This window comes from Bos indicus, chromosome 9 (genome assembly GCF_029378745.1).
Source record: "Bos indicus isolate NIAB-ARS_2022 breed Sahiwal x Tharparkar chromosome 9, NIAB-ARS_B.indTharparkar_mat_pri_1.0, whole genome shotgun sequence".
Taxonomy (NCBI): Eukaryota; Metazoa; Chordata; class Mammalia; order Artiodactyla; family Bovidae; genus Bos; species Bos indicus.
This window is the reverse complement of record NC_091768.1, coordinates 91,381,395-91,405,747: the sequence shown is the minus strand read 5'-3', so window position 1 is coordinate 91,405,747 and position 24,353 is coordinate 91,381,395. Positions and strand designations below refer to the sequence as shown.

At 39.9% G+C, this 24,353-nt stretch overlaps 1 protein-coding gene across 8 annotated transcripts in view; it reads left to right on the top strand.

Annotated features, from left to right (window-relative positions):
* Positions 1-24,353, top strand: part of IPCEF1 (interaction protein for cytohesin exchange factors 1) — a 167,701-nt gene that overhangs the window by 131,706 nt on the left and 11,642 nt on the right. For all 8 annotated transcript variants that reach the window (XM_070796421.1, XM_070796422.1, XM_070796417.1 and 5 more), the window contains 3 exons: positions 209-297; positions 9,325-9,697; positions 23,439-23,632. In XM_070796421.1, the coding sequence (XP_070652522.1) occupies positions 209-297; positions 9,325-9,697; positions 23,439-23,632 (656 nt within the window). The remainder of the gene's footprint in view (positions 1-208; positions 298-9,324; positions 9,698-23,438; positions 23,633-24,353) is intronic.

Sequence of the window (24,353 nt, the reverse complement as noted above, 5' to 3'; positions counted from 1 at the left end):
GATTACTCCTCTTTCTGCCTAGTGGACACTCTTTGAGGGCAGAAACCCTAACAGAGAGAAACTCTTATGTATCAGGTAGCCCACTAGATGAGGACTTTCTGAATTGGATTGGAATTGCAATAGCCAGATGGAAAAAAACCTCTGCTCATGCATTATGGAATAAGTGATGACAGCGTTGAAACATTCAGCATTTTCCTTTTTGTTCTAGAATGCTACAGTGAGAGTGAACAGGAAGATCCTGAAATAGCGGTCCAGACGCCACCCCTTCATCACTCTGCAGAAAGTCTCTCTCCTTCGGTAGGTACCAAATTAGTCTGTTGCTCATCGATCAAACGTATGGATGTCATTCCTTCCAGCTGGGTAGAAACTACCTTGACTGATACGTTTTTAGAGCAGGCTAAATAAAGGTATTGCCAAAAAGCAAGTGTAATTCCCGGGGTGCCATAGCAACCCATTAGTATGACAAATTTGGTGCATTTGTTTGTGACCTACAAGTGTATTATGCCCAGAGGATTCACGCTAATGCAGAGGGCTTCTAGGTAATAGGCCGATGCTGGCAAAGACTTATTTTATAACATTTATTTATACCCTACTTGTTCTCAGAAAGAATTGAAAATGCCTTTCCTAGGTGCAGGCCCTATAGTGATGTAAAATGAATGTAAAGGGGGTAAAGGCCAGACCATGAAGAGAAATTTAGAATCAGAAAGAGAGCTGGAAGCCAGGAGTGGGGTTAGCGCATTAAATCTGCCTATAGAATGATTCGGTGTGTTCACCAGAGAGCAGTCCACGTTTGATTCGAAACTTTGGAAGCATCCAGTGTAAGTTCAGGTTATTGATGGACATTAAGACTATGAAAGTGAGTGTTAGTCACTCAGTCGTGTCTGACTCTTTGCGACCCCATGGACTGTAGCCCAGCTCCTCTGTCCATAGAATTCTCCAGGCAAGAATACTGGAGTGGGTTGCCACTTCCTTCTCCAGGGGATCTTCCGACCCAGGGACGGAACCCACATCTCTTACGTCTCCAGACTTGGCAGGGGGATTCTTGACCACTAGCGCTGCCTGGGAAACCCCCTATAACTTTACAGGACATGACTTTTCCACAGTACCATGACACTCGTCCATCCACAGACCCCAGTAACTATAAGTTCTCATAGGTTACAGCATCTCCTTTGCCGACCAAAATTCTTCTGCCAGAATTTTCTATTTTGTGTGATAAGGTTTTTAATCTTTATTTGCATTTTTCCAGTTCCTGAGTTAAAGGTGTTAATATCATTTAAATAATGAGCTCTACTGCTTTTATTTGCTATCAGTGGAGAATTATGGTCACATTTCTAATTTATTTGGCTAGCAGTCAAGACCAGAAGTAAATATTTGTTGAATGAATGTTTATTTAAAATTTCTATTAAATAGGATTAGCCAAAGTTAAGCAAGATATAAATAAAATTAAATGTTGACTATGGTAAAATGTAGACCAATTTTTGAACTAGACGTACAATATAGCCTTTCTTAATATATTCTTAGCTTTCCCTTGATGTAGACTGAATCCTCTTCTAAAGTTAGCCTTGTTGGCTTAATGGAGAAGCCTATATTTTTGTGTAGTTTCTTTTTGTCTTTGTCTTTTTCTCTCTGTGTCTCTTCTCTATCTCATATGAATTATTTTAGTTCTAAAATATTGTGATTTTAAGTTTTATAAATGGCAAACTATATCACAGATTCAGTTCAGTTCAGATGCTCAGTCGTGTCTGACTTTTTGTGACCTCATGGACTGCAACATGCCAGGCCTCCCTGTCCGTCACCAACTCCTGGGGTTTACTCAAACTCATGTCCATTGAGTCAGTGATGCCATCCAACCATCTCATCCTCTGTCGTCCCCTTCTCCTCCTCTGTCTCCTCCTGCCTTCAATCTTTCCCAGCATCAGGGTCTTTTCAAATGAGTCAGCTCTTTGCATCAGGTGGCCAAAGTATTGGAGTTTACAAAGAGCTTTTTAAGGGATCTAGAACTCTACTTGGTGAATGTAAAAGCAACCACATTGTCATCTTAGATGAAGGATCGTGGCTGAGTTGCATTATATGATGATTTGTTGTTGTTGTTCAGTCACTAAGTCATGTCCGACTCTTTGCGACCCCATGGACTGCAGCATGCCAGGCTTCCCTGTCCTTCACCATCTCCCAGAGTTTGCTCAAATTCATGTTCGTTCAGTCGGTGATGCTATCTGACTGTCTCATCCTCTGCTGTCCCCTTCTCCTTTTGCCCTCACTCTTTCCCAGCATCAGGGTCTTTTCCATTGAGTTGGCTCTTCTCATCAGGTGGCCAAAGTATTGGAGCTTCACCTTCAGCATCAGTCCTTCCAGTGAATATTCAGGGTTGATTTCCTTTAAGATTGACTGATTGGACCTCTTTGCTGTCCAAGTACTCTTTAGGATAGTGGTTCTCAATGAATATTAAATGAATGAATAAGCATATGCATGATAAAGTCACTTCGGTCATGTCCGACTCTTTGCAGCCCTATGGACTGTAGCCCATCAGGCTCTTCTGTTCATGCAATTCTCCAGGCAAAGAAACTAGAGTGGACGGCCATGCCCTCCTCCAGGGAATCTTCCCAACCCAGGGACCAAACTCTAGTATCTGACAGCTCCTGCACTGGCAGGCAGGTTCTTTACCACTGAGCCACCCGGGAAGCCTGAATAAGCATTTAAGCAGCATCAAGTTACCAGATAACACTTTTTAAAAATTAAACTTGAAAAATATTTGTAACAAATTTTTAATGATCTTTGAGCTTTTAAATCACTTTATATCATATAAAATTAATGAGTTTGAAATATAATGAGGTCAGTTCCTTTTTTGCTGTTTTGTGGGTTTCAAGAAATCATGGGTAGTGATTTTCACAAAGGATCTTCCTAAGTGAAACCTACAGAGTCTCATCTATCTTAAGCCTGCCAAAAAGCTTTCCCTTTTTAATTTCTTTGTAAATAAATGGATGTCCTTTCCATTATCCATCCTGTGGGGCCTTCTCAAGAAGAATAAACATGAACAGAAATCTCTTATTTACTCAAAGACCCTGTAATATTCCTTATGCTCTTTGTGAAATGTGGTTTCACCCATGAGAAGCATAGGTCCAAACTGGTCTGGTGCTGAAATCTTACTGTTTATAGAAATCAAAATGATTGGACATAGAATTAAAATTTTAATTCAAGATTTTATCATTTTTGAAATAATTTTCTAGAATAGTAATTATTTTATACTCATGAATTCATTATTCCAAAATGAAAGTTCATTACCACAAAATTAAAAAAGAAAAACAAGAACTTGGGAAAGATTTGGTTGTTTGGGAGTTTGGTTTTATTTTGTCTTCTTTACTTGTCTAGGCTTAGATAGCTCAGTCATGACTAGCCTATGCCGGATTCAGCCAAAACAATGTTTGCTCTTGGTCTGTACAAACGTTACCATAATCTCAAAAATTTCATCTGTTTAAATAAAAAGCTTAAGTGTTATTTTAACCAAGTGTCTAGCATGTCTGCTTTTCAGAAACAAGAGAAAACAAAAACAAAATCTGCCTGGGATATATGTGAGCAGCAGCAACACATTCTGTTTCTAAGGAACATAAAATCTAACTGTTCAACATTTATCTATTTCTAATACATTCCTTCAGAAAAATAATGTTAGCCTTAGTGGTCTTCCAGACAATGCTTAACTTAGAACTTTAAGGAATAACATTTGATTGACATTTGGAATAACATTCTAAACACTGCTCCCATCTCAGTGACCTAACTTAGTGGTCTCACATCCATCCTTAAGTCCATTTGTATTGAAACAAGCATTCCCTGGGCTCCTACTATAACATTAGGTAAGACTATCATCATATAAGCTCAGCGTTAAGAAAAGTAAGCTCATGGCATCCCATCCCATCACTTCATGACAGATAGAAGGGGAAAAAGTGGAAGGAGTGACAGAGTTTATTTTCTTGGGCTCCAAAACCACTGAAGACGGTGACTGCAGCCATGCAATTAAAAGGTGCTTGCTCCTTGGAAGGAAACCTATGACGAATCTAGACAGCACATTAAAAAATGCAGACATTACTTTGCTGACCATTCTGAAGGAGATCAGCCCTGGGATTTCTTTGGAAGGAATGATGCTAAAGCTGAAACTCCAGTACTTTGGCCACCTCATGCGAAGAGTTGACTCATTGGAAAAGACTCTGATGCTGAGAGGGATTGGGGGCAGGAGGAGAAGGGGACGACAGAGGATGAGATGGCTGGATGGGATCACTGACTCTATGGACGTGAGTCTGGGTGAGCTCCGGGAGTTGGTGATGGACAGGAAGGCCTGGCGTGCTGCGATTCACGGGGTCGCAAAGAGTTGGACACGACTGAGTGACTGAACTGAACTGAACTGAAGGGCTTTGATGTTTTGAGTTCCTCAGCCTTTGGGTGTTTTGAGCAGAGAAGTGATGTGAACAATGTCCATTTTGAAAGGACCACTCAGGCTGCCATGTAGGAGTGACCTGTGACATAGGGAGGAAGTCCAGAAGCAAAGAAATCTAAGGAAAAGTGTTGAGTCATCTAGTGTGAGAAGTGAGGACTGGGGTCAGGGTGTAGTTGAGAGATGGAATGGTTGGATTTTGAACATAGTTCTAAGACCAATTGGTGGATCGGATATGAGAGAAACTGAGAAGATATTATCATCCCAGATTTAAGCAGCTCATGGAAATTATTTTAGCACCATAGTCCTTATATTTTAACGCTTTTCAGAAGTACAGTTCCTTTATATCCAAAAGATGGGGGAAAATCAACTAAAAAAAATCAAAGAAGCGATAAGTAGAAACAAACTCTGCACATTGTGGCTCATTGGGCAGAGGCAGAGGAAGAGGTCAGAGATTAAACACAAGAAGGGGTAAAAACAGTTGTAGAAATTCAAATTTAATCTTACTAGGATAGTTCTTACTCAGTTATTTACTGAAGGAAACGATCTTTAGTTACGTGTGCTATATATAATAATAGAAATGTATGTAAGGGAGATAGTATGGATGAAAAATTGGATGAAAAAATTTTGGATAAAAAATAAGTGGATTTAAAATTATTTGTGCATTACTTTTGTATTTTCATGTACTTTGACTAAAGTTGCTTAAGATTTATATGCTGACTCACTCCTTTCTAATTACAGGCTTTTGGTGGCCATTTTAAACTCTTTTTTGCCATGTCATGCTTGTGCTTTAAAAGCAATTCAAAGAAAAGAATTTTAGAGCTAATCAGCTTTTTAACTAAGCTTCTTCAATGATTAAAAATGTCTTATACAGAAAATGGGGAGAAACATGTCTTATTGATTATTTTATTTAAAACGCACATAGTTTCCTCATGAAAACTAAGATTTTAAAAATGTCCTGTATTTTCTCATTAAAAAAATAGCATTTTAAAACCCAGTTGTTCTCTAAGAAGTGAAACAGCATGCAATTATTAATCAATAATAAATAAAATAATTTTGTTTGAGATTGTGAAGACATTTGTGGGAATATTGGCATTGCAAGCAGTAATTCTGGATCTTGGGATTAGGATAAATCATCCATAGCACTTTGCAGAGAATTCCAGGGTGCTCCTGAGTAAGAGACTGAACTTCTCTAGGCACTTTTCTTGTACAGCTGGCTGTCTAGACCAGCCTTTGTAGCATTGGTTTATTTGTTGTTTGGTCACTAAGTCATGTCTGACTCTTTGGTGAGTGCGTGGATTATAGCCTGCCAGGCTCTTCTGTCCATAAGATTTCCCAGACAAGAATACTGGAGTGGTTGCCATTTTCTTCTCCAGGGGGTTTTCCCAACCCAGGGATCGAACGGCATCCCTTGAGTCTCCTGCATTGACAGGGGAATTTTTTACTGCTGAGCCAGCTGGGCAGCCCCCTTTTAGTTATTACCAACTACTAATTTATTAATGTCAGGCACAAATGCAAAACATGGAGACGCAAAAATGATTAAAAACAGCCTTCTCTCAAGTAACTCACCAAAAAAGAGGAACAAGTTGTTCAACAATTACAGTAATAGTTGACAAATAAAATTATATTCCACCTGGTATAATAGAAGTAAGCATGGGAGAACCAGGCAAAGATGCCTGCCTCTCCCTGAGGCACCCAGTGAAGGCTTCCAGGAGGAGCTAGCCCTTGAATGGATACTTGAATGGTTCATAGAAGGCAGTGAGCTAAAAGTTCTCAGTTTGACTTGTAGTTATAGGTAGCTAGAGAGTCATAGAAATAATGAACCGAGTTTAGCACTGCAGGGTTTGCAAAGCTCATTCCCATATTGATTCTCTGTGGTAGCACTCCAGGGAACTTTAGATTTGTGTCCACCTTTCTTTGAATGAAAATTCCCTCTGACCTGGTACATATCATCTTTTTCTCATTTGTTTGTCCTTCTTTCTGGTTCTTTTCTTATTCTCTTTTGTCCCTCACCCTTCTTTTTTCTGTTCAAAAATCAGCTTTATAAATGCTACATGGTGCTGGAAAACAATGGATTGAAAGCATTTCCTAGAAATTTCTGATGCTCATTGACATAGTCTTTTAAGTCTTTCATTCTTTTAGGCAGAGTTTTTAAGTTCAAAAAGGCTTATGAAAAATGCTGCAGCAACAGCTTTTTGCACAAATAGCTTATTTTGCTATAATCAAATTACAGTAGTATCAGTAGGAGCAACAGGAAAAGCTTGTGCTTGGTCTCTTTTCAGGAAAGGAAACTGATCACACTGAAGCCAAGTTTGACAAAAATAGCTCACAATAGGGGACCATGTCAGCACTGGGCCTGAATGGGTATTTTTGTTAATATTTATTCTGTAGATCTTGTTAAAGAGTAAACAAGTCTTGGCCTTTATTTGGACAGTTTGGTAGGGGGGTGTATTAACTCCTTCAGATCGCTAGGGTTTTCCTTTGTTGTTGTAGTTGCTTTTTCGTGAACTGCAGATCTTGGATCTCCCAGCTAAGTGGTCTAGGTGGTTGAAGGCAGCCAGTTTGAAAGCTCATTGATATTCCTGAAAGGAAAGTTTTCATGTCATGCCAAGCATGTTGCTATTAGGAAGACGTGTGTGATGAATTAGTGTCCTCAAGCAGTTCAGTTCAGTTGCTCAGTCTGACTCTTTGCAGCCCCATGGACTGCAGCGCACCAGGCTTCCCTGTCCATCACCACTCCTGGACCTTGTTCAAACTCACGTCCATCGAATTGGTGATGCCATTCAACTGCCTCACCCTCTGTTATCTCCTTCTCCTTCTGCCATCAATCTTTCCCAGCATCAGGGTCTTTTCCAGTGAATCAGTTCTTCACATCAGGTGGCCAAAGTATTGAAGCTTCAGCTTCAGTGTTAGTCCTTTCAATGAATATTGAGAATAGATTTCCTTTAGAACTGACTGGTTGGATCTCCTTGAAGTCCAAGGGCTCTCAAGAGTCTTCTCCAACACCACAGTTCAAAAGTATCAATTCTTCAGTGCTCAGCTTTCTTTATGGTCCAATTCTCACATCCATACATGACTACTGGAAAAACCATAGCTTTGACTAGACAGACCTTTGATGGCAAAGTAATGTCTCTGTTTTTTAATATGCTGTCTAAGTTGGTCATAGCTTTTCTTCTAAGGAGAAAGTGTCTTTGAATTTCATGGCTGCAGTCACCATCTGTAGTGATTTTGGAGCCCAAGAAAATAAAGTCTGTCACTGTTTCCATTGTTTCCCCATCTATTTGCCATGAAGTGATGGGATCAGATGCCATGATCTTCACTTTGTGAATGTTGAATTTTAAGCCAGTATTTTCACTTAATATATTAACTAGATGCTTTAGTGCCATGGCTCAGTGGGTAAAGAATCCGCCTGGCTCAATGAGTAAAGAATCCGCTTGTAATGCAGGAGACACAGGAGACACAGGTTCCATCCTTATGTCAGGAAGATCTCCTGGAGGAGGAAATGGAAACCCATTCCACTATTCTTGCTTGGAAAGTTCCACGGACAGAGGAGCCTGGCAGGCTATAGTACAAAGGTTTGCAAAGAGCTGGACATGACTGAGTAACTAAAAATGCATGCTGCTTATTTATTTATTGCTTATTTGACAATCCATGTCTAGCTTGCAGCTAGCTAGGCACTCATTGGATATTTACTGATTTTTTCATCAGAACATAAAGCTTAGAATCTGAAAAATTCTTGGGAACATATTAATTTAGAGCAAAGTCAACTATCCTGAATTAGTTGCAATCATTCTGAGTGTTTTGGGAGAGGATCCTACTTTGCTTTTTGGCTCCTTCCCTCGAACAGTCTCCTCCCTACCACTTCCTCCACTTCCTTGGAGTTCTGAATGCTTGAAATTGACAGCAGGATCTCATAGAATGATGTAATGAAACAGAACCAGAACACAGACTTCACTGTCTTATCTGCCACTGGAGATATAGGGTAACCCCAGAGCACTGGTGTTTAGACTTTTGGATTTTTATTGAACGATAAAATTAAAAATGGAGGACCAGCATCTAGTTGCCAAATCTTTATTTTGCTATGCAGAACATTTAAAAAGCTCCAAAAAGACAAAAGGTATAGCTACCATTACCATTTTCCAAAAGAAAGCATATGTTTTAATGCAAATATATGATAAAGATAAAATGTCAGAATAAATGAAGTTCTTCCCAAGAGAGGACATTGGTGTTGTTGCATTGATAGACTGGTGAAGATTTTACCAGGGCTGTCATTCACCCTTGAATTGTGTGTCAGCAGCTGCTTTCAGAAGATCCTACATCATCAACCCATTTCTCATAGTTCTTGGTTTCCTTTAATGAATTACGACCCTGCATATGTATTCTTGTCTTTTTTGGAGAAAGTTTATTGACATTTTAAAATTATTGAAGAGTGAATGAGTTAACATTAGCTCACCTAATTATGTAGTTATGAGCTGATACTGGTCATGTGCTAAAGAATATCTGAAAAACATTTGAGAGTATAAATACATGTGTTTTGTCTACATCACTGGTCTTCCATTCAGTTCGTGTTATTATGCTTCCTGTTTGGCTCCAGCTTTTTCTTTCTTTTAATTACCTTTCTTAAGAGTTTTTGCCCAATCAGTGAAAATTCAGTAATCTACTTTTTGCTCCAAGTGTCCTTCAGTGTTCCAGAGAATTCCTCAAAGAGGTCTTCTAAGTGTTTGGGAAAATGGCATCATCATGCCTATCACACAGGTATAAACACCATCTAATTTTCTTTCAACTCTTTTATTATTGGCTCTTTTTTGAAACACTGGTCTACCTTCATTGAAAATGACAAGTAGAGAATGTTGACTTAATCATAATTTATTTCATGCTCTTTTGGTTTTCTTTGTGAAAAATAGGCTGCACAACAGGCATCTTCATCTTCATCCAAATTGAGTGAAACATCACGTTCCTTCTCTTCCATGGAAAACATAAAAAAGACTCCCAGCAGTCTGTCTTCCTCCATATCGAGAGAAAGACAGTCCTGGATTGACATGGTGAGCAGCTCATCTGCCACTGAAGATATGGGAAAGTCTGTGACATGTGCAGTGCAGTTGCTTTCACCTGCCCCCTCAGAGGCAAATGGCCGCGGGGCCCTAGAAAACAACGCTGACGCATCAGAAAGTGGATTTTTGAACTCTCTATCGAGTGATGACACTTCTTCCTTGAGTAGCAACATTGACCATCTTACCGTCCCAGATAAGCCTGCTGGATCAAAGATGACAGACAGAGGTAAAAGCAAGAAATTATTATTTTTTTAACATAATTTTATTTATTTTTGGCTGTGCTGGGTCTTTGTTGCTATACGGGCTGCTTTCTCTAGTTGCAGTGAGCTGAGGCTACTCTCCAGCTGTGGCGTGTGGGCTTCTCCATATGGAGGCTTCTCTTGTTGCAGAGCACAGGCTCTAGGTCATGTGGGCTCAGCAGTTGTGGCTCCCGGGCTCTAGAGCACAACTCAATAGCTGTGGCTCACGGGCTGAGTTGCTCTGTGGCATGTGGGATCCTTCTGGAGTAAGGATTGAGCCCATGTCTCCTGCATTGGTGGGCAGATTCTTTGCCACTGAGCCACCAGGGAAGCCCTAAAAATTTATTTACTCTTTTCAGAGAATGGGTATTTGTATGTGGATGTAGAATGCTAATGTGGATTATAGAAAGAATGTTGGAAGTCTTGAATGATTCGATAATTAAGTCAAGTGAGGCGAAGTGCGGAGGTTACTTCTGTAGAGGAGGTTGCATGTGGAAAACTCCAGCTTCAAGGCCATTCATTGCCCACTGTGTGTGTGCTTAGTCACGAAGTCGTGTCTGATTCTTGCAACCCCGTAGACTGTAGCCTGCCAGACTCCTCTGTCCATGGGATTCTCCAGGCAAGAATACTGGAGTGGGTTGCCATTTCCTCCTCCAGTCTGACTCTTTAGGACCCCATAGACTGTAGCCTTCCAGGCTGCTCTGTCCATGGAATTTTCTAGGCAAGAATACTGGAGTGGGTTGCCATTCCCTTCTCCAGCCCACTGTAAGTGTCACTAACCAAATGCTTGCAACTGTGAGACATGTGTTCACAAAATAATGATACCTTTTCACCAATCTGAGATAAAGTGTGAGTTTTCTTTGTTTTTTGTTTTAATTAATTATTTTTTTGAAGGATACTTGCTTTACACATTTTTCTTATTTTCTGTCAAACCTCAACATGAATCAGCCATAGGTTGTTTTTGTTTGATTTGGTCCCATGTCCTCTGATCTGGAGTTCATGGTGACTAGATCAACATTTTGTAGATGACATCACCTCCTTTGTTCAAAACATGCACAGAGCAACCACCTTCCCCGAGCTATCATCACAGATAAGGGCTGGGTCCTAAGCTAGTTGGCTCCTGAGGTGCCTGCTCATGTAGTTAACAGGAAGAGGCAATCTACCTCGGAGGGCATCACTAGAACTTTAAAACCAAAGGAGAGGACAGCTTATGTGTTAATAAAAGAAAAAAAATCATTTGAAGTCTTAGCAAAAGAAAGAGTTACTGGAGTGTAGAAATGAAGAGTGTGAGCCTTCGTAATGTTGTCGTTGTTCAGTCTCCAAGTCGTGTCCGATTCTTTGCGACCCCTTGGACCACAGCACGCCAGGCTTCACTGTCCTCCACTGTCTCCCGGAGTTTCTTCAAGTTTATATCTGTTGAGTTGGTGATGCTATCTAATACTTTTTAATATTCCATGGTAATTGGTCCTTATCTTTTATCCAGACTAACTTTAAAAAAATGATTAGTTTTCAGTCATGATGGGTTGTTCCTGACGGTCTGTGCCTTATTCTCTCCACTGTCAGACAAGCTTACCTGATAGAAGATACTTAAAAATGAGAAAATGATAAGTTGACTGGCTAAATTTCCAGGATCGCCAGCCACGGTGATCTGATGGTGTAAACGACTGCTTCGCCCCCTCTCCCAGGTTCATCAGGGACAATTCTTTAAGTTCTCAATTTTTTATATGTACCCTATTAATTTGATATTTTGTATCAGAGTAATTTTGGAGAAGGAAGAGGCACCCCACTACAGTATTCTTCCCTGGAGAATTCCATGGACAGAGGAGACTGGTGGGCTACAGTCCATGGGGATGCAGATTTGGACATGACTGAAGCGACTTAACATAGCACAGCACATCAGAATAATTTAGGCCAAGGATTAGAACTCTACAGACCTTGGTGTGTGTGTGTGTGTGTGTGTGTGTGTACAGCATTTATTTGAATTCTCAGACTGGGAACTCATTCTCCAAGTCACCACAGTTGTTAACCACTCCCTATGGCCTTATCTGAAGATGCTTCACACAGTTGAATTACCTGCTGGGCCCCAGATGACATTATATTTTCAGGAGAGCTTGAGAATAGGCTATTTTATTTTGTTAATTTATTTAGTTTCTGGCCATGCTTCTGAGGCATGTGGGATCTTACTTCCCTGACTTCACTTGTGACTCAGACGTTAAAGAATCCACGTGCAATGCAGGAAACCAGCATTTGATCCCTGAGTTGGGAAGATCCCCTGGAGAAGGGGATGGCAACCTATTTCAGTATTCTTGCCTGGAGAGTTCCATGGATAGAGGAGCCTGGTGGGCTACAGTCCATGGGGTCGCAAAGAGTCAGACACGACTGAGTGACTAACACTTTCACTTTTAGGGATCAAACCCATACTCCCTCCATTGGAAGTTTGGAGTCTTAATCACTGGGAAGTCCCCATCTGATGGCATTTTTGTTGGATACCCTTAATTAATGCTAATGATCTACTTTACATTAGTAAATACAGTTATTGCCAAAATAACCTGCTTCTAGAGATGAGCGAGGTTGGGTAGGGGGGAGAATGGAAATAGCACCACTGATGAGTAAGGGGAGATGGGTTAATATTGGACTGTGCAGGATAGAAGGCAGGAGACTCAGGCTGGCCTCAGCTTGGGGAGGTGCTGTCATATGAAGGTGCTGGGCTTAATTTGCACCTCTGTGGAAGTTCAAATTGATGTAAATTTTGAGGCCAATCGTTCACATAAAAAGGAAATAATTTTCAATTCAACATTAGACACTTTTTAGCATTGAGAATTGTTCAGAACTGAACAGGTTCCTTGGAAAGTAGTGTGTTCCTCATCACTGAAGGTGTTTACTCTTTCTGAGACAACCATTTTCATTGCGTATTAATTGCATATTATGTGTTGATTACAATTTTTGGCCTTATGGAGATATACTAAGGAGGGAATTTAAGCGTCTTGAACTAGATTGCCTCTAATGTGATATTTGGAAGATCCTTCCAGATACAGGATAGGTGGAACTAAAGAAAGTAATGAAAAGGGCCATATTTACTCTCTCCTGTTATCAACTCTTACTTTAATCACTGGACCATTGGTAGGACTAAAAAGTTTCACGCATGCACAAACAAGCTTGCACACACGCACACACACACAGCACCTAGGACGAGGATGGCTTCAGAAGCAAATGAGAATAAAGTTCCATTCTCGTTCATTCTCAGGAGGTAACTCTGCAGATTGAGTTTTCCTTTAGGATGAATGATTTGAAAGTCACAGGAAGATGCCTGCAGTTCTTGTCCATGTCTAACGTCATTCTGGGCATGTGTGTGCTGCAGAGCCTGGCTGAGTACCAACAGGTCTTTTAATCTCCAAAGGAAGAAACCAGGTATTTTAACATTTTGAGTTAGGTGCAGAGTGACCAATGAAATCTGTGTGCTTCTTCAAACAGCTCCACACAAAGGTATTCCTTTGGGTAGAAAGGAAGAGAAAATAAAACTATTTTTCCCCTCATTGATTTGTTGGCATTTGCCATATGGTACAGAATGTTTGCTGATGCTTTTCTCCTGCTGCTGGGGATTTGGTCAAATTCCCAGCAGAGTTAAACCACAGAAAGTCATTGCTATGGAAACAGCCACCCAGTTTTTGCTTGCGTTTGCCATGACATGTTGAGTAATCAGGTTGCGTATTTGTGTGTGTATGTGTGTGCGTGTGTGTTTTATATATGTGTTTGTGTGTTGGAAAAGAGGTAGCTTTTCATTTTTCTGACTTCTAAAAATTATTATTTTTTATCTGCAAATTAAAAAAGAAAAATGCTAAAAGTCTTGTGCCTGACATATGGTTCAGGATGCTTTTATTAATATGACAGGGATTGAAGTTTCAACAAGGTCTATGATAGGACTTAGGATTTTAGATTAAGTCCCAGTCTCAAGATGTGTTTGCTGGAGAAAGAGGCTTTTATCCTAGAAAAGATTCTTGAAGGTTAATAACTGAGCCCAGAAATAAGCAGACAGCACGTATTATAGCCTTCTTTTTATTTAGACAATGAGAGAAATATTTTACAGTTGGTATGCAATTAAAACTGTAGTTGCTAGAATTTTATACTGAAGTTAAACCCTTTTAGACATCTTCCTCCACAGAGTAAGCTAGTTAAACAATACATGGTGTTAATTGTATCCTGTTGCCTTTCTACGTTGGTAGATCAGAGGTCTTCAGACTCTTCACTGAGTCTTTCCACAAAGCAAAGCAGGGAAAGAGATGATGAGGTTAATGGAATGTTCATCTCAGCTCAGTTTTACTCTGTCCTGTTTCTTTTCTTTTATGAAAGGTTATTTGGCCCATGACTCATGCCTGTGTGATGATGACTCACACTGTATTTTTCTACTTATATTATGTCGACAGTGTGAGACAGTTACACCTACTCCATGAATGAAGTGGCCATACCCTGGATGCTGACAAGCTGAATAGTCAGTAATAAGTGTGTGTGCTAAGTTGTGTCTGACTTTTTGTGGCCCCATGAACTGTAGCCCGCCAGGCTCCTCTGTCCATGGGATTCTCCAGGCAGGAACACTGAGTGGGTTGCCATGCCCTCCTCAATCAGTAATGAGACTAATACCCAATTTATGCAAATAGATTGTTAAGTAGAAGTACAGCAAGATTGAATGTGGAAAGCATTTTGAATAGATGCATCTTTAATGAAGATATACAAATAACTAGAGGATGCATGACACCCCAGGAAAGTGACACAAATTAGCCAGATTTAGAATTTAGCAATTACCCCAAACCTGACCAAATTCTAGTTTGATGTGCATGCTGATGTTTTTTGTCTGCTCAGAGTATGAGCAGGTGTAGAAATTTTTTGTTTGCATTAACTATTTCACCTAATCCAAGGTGCTCTTATGATTGGAAGAATACATTTTAAAAACAAATGGAATCTTTGTTTTAAAAATGTAAAAAGCCACTTATTAGAATCTTGGGTAATGAGGTCAACCTCAGGTTATTTCTGAAAATCACTGCCACACAGGCAATAATAATAAAACAAAAGAACAGAAAACACTAAGGGTCTCCCAATGGACTAAGTTTATTCTTATCAATGAAAGCAATGATACAGTACAGGGGTACTGAGTTATCTTGCTTAATAGAAACATCAAATATCCATGATAAAATATTAATAGATATCTGATTGGTAGAGAAGGTAAATCAAATATAGGAAAATATGGGAAACCAAAGTAAAATTAGTCTCAGAGTTACAGAAACACAAGATTATACTTGGTTTATACTTGAATGCTGTCTCTGACTTTCTCTCAATCTGTTTGATTTTTCTCTTATAGAATTTTCTTTACCTGCCATCATTTTTTGAGACCCTGACTTTGCATTCTCCATTTCTGTGCCTTTATATCTTTGTTGTCTTTGGGGGTCCAGCCTACCATGATAGCTCCTGATGTGAACTGGTTCATTATCCCTAGGTGTCTGGTTCAAACACCCAAGCAGAGAATCTGATTCTCCAGCCTGTGTCTTAAGTTGCTGACCAGCTTATGAATTTCCTCTCCTAGGACTGAGTGCCCTGTGAGAACAGAATTTAAGGTATAAAATCTGGGCACCTCGGAAGCAGAGGCTTTGGGTGGAGACTTTTCCCTTGGAGACAGAGTAGAGGGGCCAGGGATCTGAGCCTTGGCCTTGCCAGCTACTGTCTTGATAACTATGCATTATTTGACTTGAAATCCTCTTCCTTGAACTTCATTCAAAGACAGTGTGTCAAATATTTTTATAGCATAAAGCATAATGTTTAAGGCAATGCGCTTTGGATCAGAACTTAGACTTGTTTCTTTGTGAATTTGGTCAAAGTTTTTAATCTTTCTGTGTCTTGACATTCTCTCCTTTATATTAGGACTAATAATACTTCCTTGTAGGGTTGTTACAAAGGTATTAAGATAATGTTGGTACAGTAGTTAACACAGTACCTGTTACACAGTTAAAAGTTCAGTACATGAAAGCTGTTTCCACCAGCAAAAAGCTATTTCTTAACAGCAGCAGAGACAAATAGTTAATCTGTCTCTAAAATTATACTATGCTAATATCCTTGGTTAGTAGTATCCTTATGAGTAAGATAAATTGTCCAGATGTATCTTAGTTGCATAAATTATAGATAGCATATTGAAAAGCAGAGACATTACTTTGCCAACAAAGGTTCATCTAGTCAAGGCTATGGTTTTTCCTCTGGTCATGTATGGATGTGAGAGTTGGACTGTGAAGAAGGCTGAGTGCCAAAGAATTGATGCTTTTGAACTGTGGTGTTGGAGAAGACTCTTGAGAGTCCCTTGGACTGCAAGGAGATCCAACCAGTCCATTCTGAAGGAGATCAGCCCTGGGATTTCTTTGGAAGGGATGATGCTAAAGCTGAAACTCCAGTACTTTGGCCACCTCATGCAAAGAGTTGACTCATTGGAAAAGACTCTGATGTTGGGAGGGATTGGGGGCAAGAGGAGAAGGGGACGACAGAGGATGAGATGGCTGGATGGCATCACAGACTCGATGGACATGAGTCTGGGTGAACTCCGGGAGATGGTGATGGACAGGGAGGCCTGGCGTGCTGCGATTCATGGGGTCGCAAAGAGTCGGACACGACTGAGTGACTGATCTGATCTGATGATTCTAAATTTGACTGTATTATGTAGAGTCATCAGAATCATTAACTAGAGGAAGCCTATAAAATGCTTTTAATCTCTTTGCATCAGGTGCTATTGTTGTTTAGTCACTAAGTCGTGTCCAGCTCTTTGAAACCCCATGGACTATACAGCCTTCCAGGCTCCTCTGTCCCTGGGATTCTCCAGGCAAGAATACTGGAGTAGATTGCCATTTCCTTCTCCAGGGGATCTTCCTGACCCAGGGATTGAACCCACATCTACATTTGGAGCAGGATTCTTTACCACTGAGCCACCAGGGAAGCTCGTCAGGTGCTAAAGTGAATGACATTTGTAAAGTCTTAAAGTCTGAATGTCCAAATGACTGTGTAGTTATATCTTCTCTTGGTAACAAGTAACTTCCATAGTCTTTCTTTTCTCAAGTACTTAGAACACTGCATATGAAACAGGAAATACTGTTTTCTACGTAAACTTTTTTAAGTGTTTCATATTTAGGAATGACTATCTTCCTTGGGAGAGCATTTAGATTTTTCCAACCTCAAAAAGTTTTCCTTTCAAATTCTGATTTGAAATATGGCGTGTGAATTTCCCTCTTGTCTCCTAAAGTCAGCTTTTATGTTCTGAACAGAAAATAAAAAGCCCACAGTCTAGAAAGCACAAGGAAGCGCCAAAAATAAGATAGTGGGGGAGGCCAAGTTGACAGTACAGCGTTTAAAGAGATAATCTTCATACAGTGTTCTCGACAACCAAGTTCCAGACTTACTGGAGCGTGTGTGTCCCATCAGAAGCACACAATAGGCTGAATATGTGGGAGGAAGCAAGAGAAGAGTGCATGCATTTGGCATCATCTTGGAAAGGAAGGAACTAGTAACCATTAGTTAGAAGTGTTGTTTTGTCTTTTGCTCATGTCAACAAGAAAGATCTTGTTAAAAAAAAAAAAAAAACAATCATCCCTTTCTTGAGTCTAAATCATTAGATTATTAACCTAAGTTTGGAGAATGTTTTATGCCTGACCCCTTCAGACATTCTGAGCGAGTCTAACAGAAGTAAAGGGTTGCTAACATTGACCTCAAATTGCTACCAATTCAATGTGTGAGATACTAATGCTTTAGAGCAAGGATTCTTGGATCCTCCTTTGAGCAAGCCAGATTTTTTTTTTTTTTTAAATTAAGCTATGGCTCAGAGAAAGAGATGCTGCTTTCTGGATGAGTCCCAACTTTCTGATTGTAATTTCAGCCCCTTTCTCTTCCAATGAACTGAGACAGGTTCTGTGTGACTAGCTGTTGGGAAGCAACCCAGCCTTGCTACTCAAAGAATGTCCAGGAACCAGCCATTCTGACATCACCGAGGAGCTCGTTAAAAATTTAAATCTCAGTGCCTGCTGTCCTGGAGTGAATCAGAAGCCACATTTTAACAAGATCCCTAGGTGATTGCTTATTAAAGTTGGAGGAAACTCATCGAGAATTGCACAGGCCTGCACAGCGTGGAACTGAACTCTTGTTCCTAATTTTGCATCGATTTACATTTTGGAAAGATTGCGTGCTGTTTTTCAAGAATCTCTACATTTTTTCTCATCTGTAATATAAAAATAGTTTTCATCTTCCTCGGCAAGGAACTTGTGAGGCTTGATGACATAGACTACAGTGTGCCTTATGAGAAGAAGGAAATTAAAGTCCTGTTATTTTATGTAAGAAAACTAAAATATGCACTTGAGAGGAAGGAGAGCAATTGCATGGGAAACACTTGATTGTCAGACAAAATTCATTTTATTTTGCCACAGAAGACAAAGGAGGTGAAGATAATGAACTTGGCTTCTGTTTACAGAGGAGAGAGACCAAATGCCTTTCCTGCCAATCATTTTTTGTTATTTTGCTCTTTTTATAATCTGGTAAAATAAGGGAATAATCTAGTGTTTTCTAATATGAAATTAGAATTTAGAAAAGTATTTATATTAAAAAAAAGATGAAAAGGAGATTAAAAAAAATGCTACTTTATTGAAAAACCTTTGAAAGGTGTGGAGGTAGCCCTGTAAGGTTAGCCAACCAGTGCTAGTCTTCATGTAATGACTAGTAAGGACTTTCATTTCTGCTTTGAGGTCAGGCGCAAGCTGTCTTTGATATGCTTGTACCCTTTGGGTCCTTTTTTGTCCTATGCTCCTACTTATCATCTGCTTCCATTTTTATTGGGTTTTCTGTTTATGGTCCTGTGAAGACCTACGCACCAGCCATTAGCAACAGTAAAATAGAGTAAAATCCCCATCTAGGTCATGGACAAGGTTGGGTCACAGGTCTTACCCCTGAATATCTAGTAATATGTTGAGTATTCCACAGATTATTATGCAAAAAAAGCCATCAGGGTATTTTCTTGACTCTTAACATCATCATTATTATTTTCTCATCTTTACCTTTGCGAGTGATTCTGGAATCGGGTAATCAGAGGTCAGACATATAGTTTTCTAGACTCAGGTTTCTTTTGAGGAGGGACAAGGAGATGAGTGGTAGAAGGTAATGGTAATTTGAATTCATTTTTCTCCATTTTTCCAGCAGCTTAAAACTTTCTTTGAATATACTCACTCCTTACTACTATCTCCAATTTCTAAGTGAATCCCAATGAGAAAGTGTTTGTTTTTTGAACATTGTTTGGTCATATTTTAGGTAAATTGTATTAACTTTTTGTAATGGCAAAAGGTCCACTGTACCTACGTGTTAATTTGAAAGTTCCACTATTTCTAGGAGGAGCAAGTCACACACACACACACACACACACACACACACACACACACACACAGACTCACACACACATCCTCCTGGGTAGTGCCCTGAAGTTTAATTTAGAGAAGGGAATGTTGGGGTGGGTGGGGAGAGGGAGATAGTCTGTGATTTTTTTTTTAAACTTAAAGGTAATATATATTCATAAAAATATATTAAATAATATAAGATTATCCAAATAAGCCATCTTCTTTTTCATTTAGGGAATGTACTTTATGCCATGCTATTCCAAGCTCCTAAAGCTTATTTTCATCCTTACCGATTTACTGTCTGTCAAATTAGATATAAGATCTTATAATCATTTTACTCTGACATAATTACAAATTAACGTGCTAGTCAAAAATAATTTTATTTTCTATCATAGTCTTTAGTAGCACAACTGAGCATCTTGGTACACACAGAGAAAGTAACCATTCTGTTTATTTTTGTTGTATACTTATTTCACTGATTTCTTAAAATTTGTTAAATATATATTACTTTAAAAATACTGTGGTATTAAAAGCTATGTGAAAGTGTTAGTCACTCAGTCCTGTCCGACTCTTTGCAACTCCATGGACTGTAGCCCACCAGGCTCCTCTATCCATGGAATTCCCCAGGCAAGAATACTGGAGTGGGTAGCCATTCCCTTCTTCAGGGCATCTTCCCAATCCAGGGATTGAACCTGGGTCTCCTTCATTGCAGGCAGATTCTTTACTGTCTGAGCCACAAGGGAAGCCATAAAAGCTATATATCCAGACTTTATTTGAAGTAGAGTCCTGCTTGCCTATCTGTAAAAAAAAAAAAAAAAAAAAAAGATGTATAAAATTACTGTGATCTTGTGGGACTGAAAACTCGTGGAGTCTTCAATGCTAATGTTACCCTCTAGGAGTCAGATGTCTTTTAATTTCAATTTCTTAACACTTTTTAATGTCTCCAGCTTAACTCCAGGACTATTACCAAGCTTAGTATTTTTCCTATGCAAATGTCATCAGTTATCATGATAATCTTATTAAAGCCTAATTTTTAACAGCTTTATTGAGATATATTTCACGTATGCATGCTTGTTCAGTTGCTCAGTTGTATCCAACTCTTGGCGACCACATGCACTGTAGCCCACCAGGCTCCTCTGTCCATGAAATTTTTCAGGCAAGAATACTAGGGTGGGTTGCCATTTCCTTCTCCAGGGGATCTTCCTGACCCTGGGACTGAAACTGTGTCTCTTGCTTCTTCTCATCGGCAGTTGGCTTCTTACACATACCGTAAAATTCACATATAAAAAACAGTTCAGTGGTTTTTAATATATTCATAGAGTTGTGCAACTCCACAGTCTGATGTGAAGTGTGTCACATCACACACAGGAAAACCCCATACGCATTAGCTGTCATTCCTGCTTGTCCCCTCCTCAGCCCCAGGCAACCACTAATCTACTTTCTGTCTCTATAGATTTGTTCTGGAAATTTTATTATAAATGGACAATATGGTATGTGCCTTTTGTGACTGGCTCCTTTTACTTCAAAGAATTTTTTGCAGTTCATCCATGTTTTTGTGTGTGTTAGTACTTCATTTCTTTTAATGACTAATACTCCATTCCCTGCATGTACCATATTGCAGCAATCGATGAACATTTATTTACACTGTCGCACCTTTTGTTTGTGTCTTTCATGACATTCATGCACAAGTTTTGTGTTAATGTATGTTTTTAATTTTCTTGAATACATAGTTAGAAATGGAATTGATGGGTCATATGGTGGCTCACAGTAAATAATCTATTTGCAATGCAGGAGACACAGGAGACATGGGTTTGATCCCTGGGTCAGGAAGATCCCTGGAGGAGGGCATGGCAACCTGTTCCAATATTCTTGCCTGGAGAATCCTGTAGACAGAAGAGCCTGGTGGGCTACAGTCCACAGGGTTGCAAAGAGTCAGACATGACTGAAGTGATTTAGCACACACACATGATAAGTCTACAGTTAGAATTTTGAGAAACTGCCAGATTGTTTCCTAAAGTGGGGTCCATTTTACATTCCCACCAAGGACTTTAATGTTCTGGTTTCACCACACTTATGTCCTTTTTAATTTAGCCATCCTGGTGAGTGTGACACAGTATCTCATTGTGGTTTGGATTTGCATTTCTCTAATGACTAATGATACTGAGCATCCTTTCATGTGCTTATTGGCAAAAGCCTGCTTTTGATATCTGCACCAACTGAGCCAAAAAGTCTGTGTTCGAATGTAGTTTTGAATATTTCCCCCTTTTTTTGATATTGTTTTGATAGAAAACAAAGAAGTTTATTGACCAGTACTATAATTTAATTGCAAAGTTAACCCAACATCTTTTCTCTCCATTTCATGAAAGAGTACTATGCATGCTTATGGACTTTCTGGTAGTAGAAGGGGGAAAAAACATTGCCTAAAGACACTTAATCTTACAAGAATAAACTGTGAAGGAAGTGAGTGTGCTTGATTTTGATGCTCCTAGATGACTATTGTATGACTTTTTTATCCCCTTTGGAGAGACTGTTTTTTAGTTCTCCTAAGGCCATGCTTTCTATATGATCCTCTGTCAATCTTGTTCTCAGGACAGGAACCAAATCTCATGATTCCTGCATGTGTAGAAAAAACTAAGGACTGCATGGTAGAAAAAAAGTCTTATTGTCTATCTTTCCCAAGACTTTTCAGAGACCAAAGTGAATAAAGGACTGAAGTTCTTAGTAAGAAATTAAAGCAGCGACAGGAGATGATTTTCTTTGAGTAAATTTCTATATCATTCGAGACTCTTTCAGTTGCATATGACTGAAGACAACATCCAGAATACCTTAACAAAGGCAATGGATTAGCTCCCAGGGGCTCAGATGACACTAACAGTATCACCAAGATCCATGTCTCAATTGTATCCTATGGATTGGCTCCATTTTCATGACTCTTGGCATGATTCCTGGAATCTTCCAGGTCATATCATCACATTGCTCAGTTTAGGAAAACAAGGAGATTGATTCCCTGATACTCCAAACCGAAGTCTCAGAATTGAGTCTCTTTGGCCCTGTGGGCCTGATCTGAGACCCGTATGCATCCCTAGATCAGTGACTATGGCTAGCACGATGGGACTGCCTAAATATATAGGGTCCCTCTGGATACCCGGGAGAATCACTCCAATGGAAGCATTTGGGCTGAGGCTGGTGAGGCGTGGTTAAGGAAGAGAATGGGGGTGTGTGGCATGAGAAATGATTATTATCTGCTCAGAGCCACAGACCACAGGCAGATTCCTTCTTTCAAAGGGCAGTTCTAGGAAGGACATTAAAAAGGAATCTGGGACAATGGTTCTCATTATTTAGGATGTATATTGGTTTGCAAAGGTTTTCCTCTCCCACCACTGTATTTGAGAAGCAGAGAACTTGTTTGGGTTCACATGTTCACAGGTGGAGAGGAATTTTTCCATAGGATGAATCTTCCCCTGAGTCCCACTAATCTCTGATTTAGATGGTGTCTGGACGAGACTTAAGAGTTGACTTAGAGTTTCAGACTTAAAGTCGATGTTGGAATGGGTTAAGACTTGTGGCGATGTTAGGATGAATGAATGTATTTCACCTGTGAGAGGGACATGAATTTTGGGAGGTTACGGGGTATATACTTCCAGGTAGTGCAAGTGGTAAAGAACTTGCCTGCCAGGGCAGGAGATGCAAGAGATACAGGTTCAAGCCCTGTGTGGGGAAGATCCCCTAGAGAAGAAAATAGCAACCCAATCTAGTATTCTTGCCTGAAAAATTCCATGGGCAGAGGATCCTGGTGAGCTACAGTCCACGGGGCCACTGAGAGTCGGATGCAACTGAGCACACAGCACAGAGGGTGTACTGTGATGGGTTCAGTTTTGTCCTTCCAAAATCCCTGGGTTGAAGTCCTAACTGAATTCATCTCAGCATCTCCAAAAGTCTGAATCCATTCCAATATCAACTCTAAGTCAACTCTGAGTCTCACCCAAATATCATCTAAATCAGAGATTGATGTCCCCCTAATCAATATGACTGGTGTCTATAGAAGGGGATATTGGGACACACAGACGTGCACACCATAAGACACCAAGTCAAGATAAGAGTCCTGCTGCCACAGCCAAGGAACCGTCAAAAGCTGGGGGAGAGACTTGGAGCAGATCCTGCCCTAGAGCCTTCAAAGGGAACATGGGCTGTTGTGACAAATGTATGTCTCACCATTGTGGAGCCTGGAAGTCTAAGATGAAGGTGTCAGAAGGATCTTGTTTTAGGACCACAGTGTCAAATGTTCTGTCCTTGATTAACTGGGCATATTGTTATGTTTTTATTTTAATAGAAGAGACAAAAGCCTCCGAAGATGATGAAATGGAGAAGCTCTACAAATCGTTAGAGCAAGCTAGTCTGTCTCCTCTTGGGGACCGACGACCTTCAACCAAAAAGGAGCTGAGAAAGTCCTTTGTCAAGCGGTGCAAGAATCCATCCATAAATGAGAAACTCCACAAAATACGAACTTTGAATAGCACATTAAAGGTAAGAAATTCCAGATTGTGGATGAACTCTGTGGGTGTGGGGTGAGAAAATGCTGGTTTTGTGGAACAATCCATGCTAACCACATGTGTTTATGTGGCTAGAGGGTGGGGAAAGGCAGTAAAGCCAATACAGTCTCTGTAGGGTGAGTTGACCCTTGACATTCCTAAAGCCCTAGGGAATGTGGTTTTTACAATAGGCCTTGATTTTTGCATTCACTCTGGCATAAAATCTCAAATATTAAGCTTCGAGATGGCAAGGATCATGTGTAATTTGTTTTTGTACCCTTCTACCTGGAATAATAAATGTTAGAGAGAGTCTGAGATAGTCAACTGGCAGGAATACACAGTAATATTTAATAAGATCTTGGGATTTCACCTGATTCATGAGAGGAGGCCCTTCTTCTATACTATATCCAGAAGAAAATGTCTACATTTTAGATACAGCAAAGACTTAAGAGACTTCAAGCTGTTGGGTTTGAAGCTACAAAACACCATGAGAGCTGGGCAGTGGGAAAGAGATACTTCCTGGTAGCAGGGGATTTCATCATGAGAATAAGGGGCAATGTACAGGATGTACTGGAGCTATTTCTAGGGCCTCCTGTAACTGAAAGGGTTCTCTGTAGCAAGAGCATCCTGGTTTCACATTTAGACAACAGTACAAACAAGGGGAGGCCAGAAGAGTTTGTAAAATAGTTCTGAATTAGCAGAAGATTTATAGATTC